General features: G+C 38.9%; 2 protein-coding genes across 2 annotated transcripts; both read left to right on the forward strand.

The window, feature by feature from the left end:
* The first annotated feature begins 1,615 nt into the window (after positions 1–1,615).
* On the forward strand, positions 1,616–3,723 carry LOC130507293 (cytochrome P450 79B1-like). Its single transcript, XM_057002002.1, has 2 exons — positions 1,616–2,683; positions 3,022–3,723. Exons 1-2 carry the CDS (start codon positions 1,691–1,693, stop codon positions 3,652–3,654), a joined length of 1,626 nt encoding a protein of 541 aa, XP_056857982.1. The 5' UTR covers positions 1,616–1,690; the 3' UTR covers positions 3,655–3,723.
* A 1,660-nt stretch (positions 3,724–5,383) lies between these two features.
* LOC130507292 (uncharacterized) lies at positions 5,384–7,012 on the forward strand. Its single transcript, XM_057002001.1, has 4 exons — positions 5,384–6,099; positions 6,369–6,461; positions 6,541–6,608; positions 6,683–7,012. The coding sequence occupies exons 1-4, from the start codon at positions 5,401–5,403 to the stop codon at positions 6,873–6,875; spliced, it is 1,053 nt and encodes a 350-aa protein (XP_056857981.1). The 5' UTR covers positions 5,384–5,400; the 3' UTR covers positions 6,876–7,012.
* The last annotated feature ends 675 nt before the right edge of the window (positions 7,013–7,687 follow it).

The raw sequence follows: 7,687 nt of genomic DNA on the forward strand, positions 1-7,687 counted from the left end.
TGGATTCAATATATTGAACACGATCTACAACAATATGGAACTGGTCCTGGTAAACTTCATTGATTATAAATATAGTTTACATTGTTTTTTTTTAACTGGTTATCTATCAATCTATACATCCGTGTCAGTAGTTAGGGTTACGGACTACTCAATGAGTCAAAGATTATAATCATGAGTAAAAATTGTAATTCTCTAATTCTCATATTAACTGATCTTAATTACTAAAAAGTAATTGATCTTAAGTTCTACCACATGGTTTAATGCACGAAAGAACTTATGGTTATGGATTGCCAAAATAATTGAATTTCTTGAAACTGAGAAGAAGACAAAGTGGGGGTTATTTGAATGAGTTCGATGGTGAGATTTTTGACGTCATCATCAAAACATTATATTTAGTTAAATCAAAGATGATATAAAAATTGTATTACTATATTTCATTTTCTGATTATAGCGTAAATACAAAATAAGTGGCTCAGTTTTAGAAAACGTTTCTAAAAATGTGTCAACGGATCCCACATAAGAGTCGCCCTGATTAGTTAGTTTTGCCCCCAGTAGATTTGAATTCTGTAAAATAAGTCACGCTAGTTACGTGTAACTTCTCTTTTTACCGACTACAAACATCTTATGTTTGATTTAACCAGGAAACAAAATGGTCTGTCTGGGTCACAAAACTCACATCGGCAATTGTGGACCTTAAATGGTGTCTTAACATGGAAACTACTCGCGGGGACCAAAAATCACGAAAATATATTGACTAAGTTAGTAAAGCAACCTTTGAATCTTCCCACATTGATTCCAATTTTCACGAGCGTTTTTGGCAGGTGATCTACCCAAAACATATGTAATGGCTTTTATTATACTTGGCAAAACCAATATACTAGTTTAAAGTTGAAGCACACGTTACAGAACTTTTTTTTACATCGCCTACATAAATAGAAGAATGGCACACATCAGTTCAATTGAAGTGGAAAAAAATATATCTGGGTTCAGCTAATATACGTAAAACAACATTTGTCGGTTTAAATTTGAGAAACTAACACGATTAACGAATATAAATATATGGACCAGAACATTTAGCTTATTGATTTGTACTAGTAGTGTCAATATGTGTCATCATCATCATTATATCAGGTTAGCACCATTCAACTTCAAATTTTCGTACGTTTAAATTGTTAACAAATTAAAACAGTTCATTAATGAACGAGTAAACCATAAACTTCTAGGATGTAGGATATATAACTCCAGCTCCTCATATAATATGACAGAGGAATATCATATAATTGTAAGACTCACTTTGTTGTTCGACTGGTATTTAGTTGCATATATAACACGAGGAATTTTGGCAGGTCACCAATAAAAACAGTTAGAATATTTAAAATTCCCATCCAAAACTTTATAATTTAAACAAAATTTTCTGATAAAATATAGATATCTTGAACTGTTAGAATCGTAATAATTTTCAAAAAATGGTGGTAGTACTCAAAATGGACCCGACCTACACCGCCCACCATTTTCCTCACCCCTTCCTATAGTATTTCCAACACATACAGGGTATAATGGTCATTTCATAGAAACCAACGACCAGTAAAATTATATAAATAGGAAGGTGAGGATCCATGCAGAGAGAACAAGAAACACAACAAGCTTTGATTCTTCTTCTTTTCTCTCTCTTTATTCTCTACACAAAAACATGAACACTTTTCCCTCAAACTCTTCGGGTCTCACTTCCACTACTACACAAACATGGTCGTTCAGCAACATGTATCTACTCACAACTCTTCAAGCATTTGTGGCTATAACCATAGCGATGCTTCTCAAGAAACTGATCACGAATCCTAATGAAAAAAAATTGTCTCTCCCGCCGGGTCCCACCGGATGGCCCATCATTGGAATGATTCCAGCGATGCTAAAGAGCCGCCCAGTTTTCCGGTGGCTCCACAGCATCATGAAGCAGCTAAACACTGAGATAGCATGCGTGAGGCTAGGAAACACTCACGTGATCACCGTCACATGCCCCAAGATAGCACGTGAGATACTCAAGCAACAAGACGCTCTATTCGCCTCAAGACCTATGACTTACGCACAAAACGTCCTCTCTAACGGTTACAAAACATGTGTGATCACTCCGTTCGGTGAACAATTCAAGAAAATGAGGAAAGTCGTGATGACGAAACTAGTTTGTCCGGCGAGACACAGGTGGCTTCATCAGAAGAGAGCCGAAGAAAACGACCATTTAACCGCGTGGGTATACAACATGGTTAAGAACTCGGGCTCAATCGATTTCCGGTTTGTGACAAGGCATTACTGCGGAAATGCTATCAAGAAACTCATGTTCGGGACAAGAACGTTCTCTGAAAACACCGCACCTGATGGTGGACCAACCGCCGAGGACATCGATCATATGGAAGCTATGTTTGAAGCATTAGGGTTTACATTTGCTTTTTGTATCTCTGATTATCTACCTATGCTCACGGGACTTGATCTTAACGGTCACGAGAAGATTATGAGAGATTCAAGTGCTATTATGGACAAGTATCATGATCCTATCATCGATGGAAGAATCAAGATGTGGAGAGAAGGAAAGAGAACTCAAATCGAGGATTTTCTAGATATTTTCATTTCTATCAAAGATGAAGAAGGCAACCCATTGCTTACCGCCGATGAAATCAAACCCACAATTAAGGTAATAACACAAAGTTGCAATCAGAAAATACTTTTTAAATACCATTTTATGTTTGTTTTTAATTTTTTTTGCTTCTATCAATTTTTGTTAGACTTTCAATAACTAAAAAGTAAAAATTTTAAGAAAAAAACAGTATTTTGCCCAAACCCCACACAAATAAACTTTATGTCTTTATGCAAATTGATTGTTAGTTGCAATATATTTATTTTAGTGTATTTTTTTTCCAAAGAACGAATAAGTGCTACTAGTATTTTTCATGCATTATTGTATTCATTTACATGATGTGAAGACTAAAGAGCCCTATTAACTAAAAAACGTTGTTTCTTTTCGATCATTAGGAGCTCGTAATGGCGGCGCCAGACAATCCATCAAACGCCGTAGAATGGGCCATGGCGGAGATGGTAAACAAACCGGAGATACTCCGCAAGGCAATGGAAGAAATCGACAGAGTGGTCGGAAAAGAAAGACTTGTCCAAGAATCCGACATCCCAAAACTAAACTACGTCAAAGCTATTCTCCGTGAAGCCTTCCGTCTCCATCCCGTCGCCGCCTTTAACCTTCCACACGTGGCACTTTCCGACACAACCGTCGCCGGATATCACATCCCTAAAGGAAGTCAAGTCCTTCTCAGCCGATATGGGCTGGGCCGTAACCCTAAAGTTTGGGCCGACCCGCTTAGCTTTAAACCAGAGAGACATCTAAAAGAGTGCTCAGAAGTTACTTTGACGGAGAACGATCTCCGGTTTATCTCGTTCAGCACCGGGAAAAGAGGTTGTGCTGCTCCGGCTTTAGGTACGGCGTTGACGACGATGATGCTCGCAAGACTTCTTCAAGGTTTCACTTGGAAGCTACCGGAGAATGAAACACGTGTTGAGCTGATGGAGTCTAGTCATGATATGTTTTTGGCTAAACCGTTGGTTATGGTAGGTGAGTTGAGATTGCCGGAGCATCTTTACCCGACGGTGAAGTAGAAATCACGGCGTATATATTTTTATATAGCTTGATGTACTTATATAACCACTAAGTTTGGTCAATATCTCCGGTTACCAGAAGATAATCGGTTAATTTGTGAACAAACTTGTGTTTGGTTTTGGTTCCTTTGGAGACAATACTTGAATTGTGTCTCCTTTACCTTTTTTTTTTTAATTTCAATAAGATCTCTTCTTTCTATAATAAAAAGACTATCCAATAATTTATATATTTAAAATATAATATGTACTAGGCCTGGGCATTCGGGTCGTCGGGTCGGGTTCGGGCCGGGTCCTTTCGGGTCCGGGTCTTTCGGGTCTAGGAGTTTAGGACCCGATATGGTAATTTTCAAATTTTCGGTTCCGATCGGTTCGGGTCGTACCGGGTCCGGGTCGGATCGGGTCTTATATAGTTGGACCCATTCGGGTAACTAGAATTTATCGGTTCGGTTCTGGGTCGGGTTCGGGTCGGGTTCGGTTCGGGTTCAACCTAAAAAATACCTAAAAATACAAAAAAAATCTGAAAATATTAATATATCCGAAAATATTTGACATTTTATTTAAAAAATGTGTTTTTTATATTAAAATGTGTATATATATACTAAACTATGCGAGATAGAACAATAGTTGGTTGTCTCCTAGTGGCTGACCCTTTGCTATGTAGACAAATAACCCGTCTTCGACTCCCCATTGATTCATTTTATTTAATTTATATTATTAATTCGGGTACCCGCCGGGTTTCGGGTTCGGGTCGGGTCGGGTCCAAGACCCGCGGGTCCTCTACAACAAGACCCGATAGGGTAATTTGATCGGATCGGTTCCTACCCGGACCGGGTTTTTTCGGGTCGGTTTCGGGTCGGGTCTTCGGGTCCGGTAAAATGCCCAGGCCTAATATGTACTAATAAAGTTTAAGAACATTAGTGTTAAAAAAAACATCAGTCTTCTTGAATTTCCAGTGAACATAAAATAGGGAGGAATAAGCAAAGTTATATATTTCCGAAAATTCCCATTATTCTAGAATTTCTAGGCCAGTGGATAACGCAATGCTATTGTTGAAATGAGCCCGTCTCTTGTTCAAACCCAGAGCTGCTAACTACTGTACGAACAAGCTATTACTGGTCGTCGTTTTAGAGTGATTTTCTGTTATCAGAGATTGACCTTAGAATCTNTTTTTTTTTTTTTTGGAATGACCTTAGAATCTCTGCGTAAATACAACGCTCTTATCATCACAGGAGGAATTGATGAAAACAATCTGGCCCATTAAATATTTAGCAGAACAATACATGATTCATTAGTCTTTTCTTCCAAACAATACATAGTTTTGTTATAAAAATTGTTAAATTTTTTTGTACAAAACAAAATATATTATCTCCATTTCATGCCAAGTGGTTTCCTGGACTTAAACCGCTAAATTTCAAAAATATCTACCGGCCACACACCTACTCGTAACCAACATATAAAAAACTACTAGTCGACCACGACCACTTTCATCTTTAGCTACTCTCTCAGACTCTACTGATTGCTCTGAAAATTCAATCACGAAATAAAAAGAGACCACACATCTCTTTTCTAGAGTTGCATTCACTGTGAAAGCAACAGAAAAAAACTTTTTTGTTTGCTTCTGAAAATATAATAAAAATAAAGGTAAGCGAATCATATCATGTCACGCAATCACTATCAATTTTATACTAGTTTCTTAAAAATAATTATTTAATCACTTCCTTTTTTTCTTTCTTTTTTGTACTTCCCATGTCTAGATTCTGTCTCTTTCTCTCTGCAAACTCTCACAAGTCACAAGACAAAGAGAGAAGAAGAAGAGAATCAATGGCTGGTTGCTTCAGCTACGTTTCTTCCCGTAACAAATGTTACCAATACAGCTTCTCTAGCGCCGGTCTCCGATCATCAACCTCCGATCTTGGAGACGGCACCGTCGTCCACTGCTGGGTCCCTCTGACTCACGTCGACGCCAAGCCCACTCTCCTCCTCCTCCACGGGATCGGAGCCAACGCCATGTGGCAGTGGGACCGGTTCATCGACCGGTTTATCCCCCGGTTCAACGTCTACGTGCCTGACCTCGTCTTCTTCGGCGACTCGCACACGACTCGGCCCGACCGGTCCGAATCGTTCCAGGCGAGCTGCGTCATGAAGGTGATGGACTCTCACGGCGTTGGGACCATGACTGTTGCCGGGCTCAGCTACGGAGGGTTCGTGGCGTACTCAATGGCGGCGCAGTTTAAGGAGAGGATAGATCGGGTGGTGCTAATATGCGCCGGGGTGGCGCTGGAGGAGAAAGACGTGGAGGATGGGATGTTTAAAGTGAAGAGCGCGGAGGAGGCGGCAGACTTGTTGTTTCCTCAGTCTCCGTCGATGCTCAGGCGACTTCTCCAGTTATCTTTCTACAAACCTCCGGTTTGGATCCCTTCTTGCTTTGCCATGGACTACATTCATGTATGTTTCCATAAACCATAAAATGTTCACTTCCATTTCGACTATGTGTTTGGTGATATTGATTGTGGATACTTGAAACGGTAGGTTTGACTGTTAGTTGTTAACTATAGATCCTGTATGAAATGATAGTTTAGTACTTGTGTATATTCATTTTCATGGGTCCTTGAGATTGCCAGGGAAATGTTTTACGGTAAAACCCTATTTAGTTTCATGGTATTAGATTTTTATTAGACCAATATAATATATAGTATAGCTTTCTTTGTTAAAAGGTGATGTGTAGAGATAATCTTCAAGAAAGGAAAGAACTTGTGGAAGCTCTACATAAAGGTAGAAGATTTGCAGATCTTCCCAAGATAACACAGGTCCCATCTCATCTATCAATATATCTTCAAATCTTGATCTAATTTGTCTCTATAATCACTGAATGTTCTAGTTTTGTAGCCTACATTGATGATATGGGGAGAGGAAGATCAAGTATTCCCAGTGGAATTAGCACACAGATTGAAAAGGTTAACCTATCTCATTCACCAAACCATAATTTTACACACTTATATGATTAATGCTTATTTGATTTATGTTTCAGACATTTTGGGGAAAACAGAGCACAACTAGTGCTACTAAAGAAAACAGGACATGCGATTAATGAAGAGAGACCAAAGGAGATGTACAAACACATCAAGTCTTTTCTTTGCACAGACGCAATGATTCCTACTAATGACAACGCCAAGACACTCGCGTTAGCAAGCTTGATATCTCCAGTCAAGTTCAACAAGTGATGTTATTAAGCGCCGCTCATCTTCTCCCTTAATCATGTCACTAAAGTGTTTTATTATCTTTGCTACTGTTAAGACATTTCTTCTTGTCGGAACTAAGAATACTTTTTTTTATATCAAGAAAGGAAAAGATCCGATAATTAATTTGTATATGATTTAATGAAAAAAAAATCATATAATTAATTAGAAGATTATAATGTTTTTCTAATTTGAGACTGATTTCGTAATTAAACCGATATACTTCTACAGTGGGCATTAGCCAAACAAATTGTTTGGAGATGATACTAATATATAATTTATACGTGCAAGATATCGATCGTATGTAGATGCTATATTAGGGACGACTTTGATGGTTCCAATGGTTGATGCGACGGTGGATTTGAAAGGACCGGCGGGGTCACAGCCGATCTGAGCACGACGCTTGTAATGGCGAAAAAGGGAGTTCCGGTGTTTGAATAAGAGTAAGATGAGAGGTGATCAGTTAGTAAGAGTGCAAGTTGAGATACCTAAGCATAGTCACTATACCGCAACGATACAGGAACCCTAAATTCTGGCATTGGAGCCCTTCCTTTTACATCTTTTTTTTATATGGCATTGAACTCCTGAAACATGGAAATAGTTTTGATGGGTTCGGGCGGAATCACAAAACACGAACCAAAGTCAATCTCGAGAAGAATAAGATGGGTTCGGGCGGAATCAAGAATTGTCTTACTCACCCAGTACCAAAATCCAATCGATCTTGCTGAAACAAGCTCATGCTAGATTGGAGTTCCACGCGGGAGTAATCCATTTCCCACGCGAAGTGAAGCAAAGAT

Source organism: Raphanus sativus, unplaced genomic scaffold (genome assembly GCF_000801105.2).
Source record: "Raphanus sativus cultivar WK10039 unplaced genomic scaffold, ASM80110v3 Scaffold4281, whole genome shotgun sequence".
In the NCBI taxonomy this organism is placed as follows: Eukaryota; Viridiplantae; Streptophyta; class Magnoliopsida; order Brassicales; family Brassicaceae; genus Raphanus; species Raphanus sativus.

Excerpts from the sequence above, each read along its gene's own strand:
- LOC130507292 (XM_057002001.1), top strand. The coding sequence starts at position 5,401 with ATGTCTAGATTCTGTCTCTTTCTCTCTGCAAACTCTCACAAGTCACAA. Across the intron at positions 6,462-6,540 it reads ATCTTCCCAAGATAACACAG|CCTACATTGATGATATGGGG; the intron begins GTCCCATCTCAT and ends CTAGTTTTGTAG. Across the intron at positions 6,609-6,682 it reads TTAGCACACAGATTGAAAAG|ACATTTTGGGGAAAACAGAG; the intron begins GTTAACCTATCT and ends TTTATGTTTCAG.
- LOC130507293 (XM_057002002.1), top strand. The coding sequence starts at position 1,691 with ATGAACACTTTTCCCTCAAACTCTTCGGGTCTCACTTCCACTACTACA. Across the intron at positions 2,684-3,021 it reads AAATCAAACCCACAATTAAG|GAGCTCGTAATGGCGGCGCC; the intron begins GTAATAACACAA and ends TTCGATCATTAG.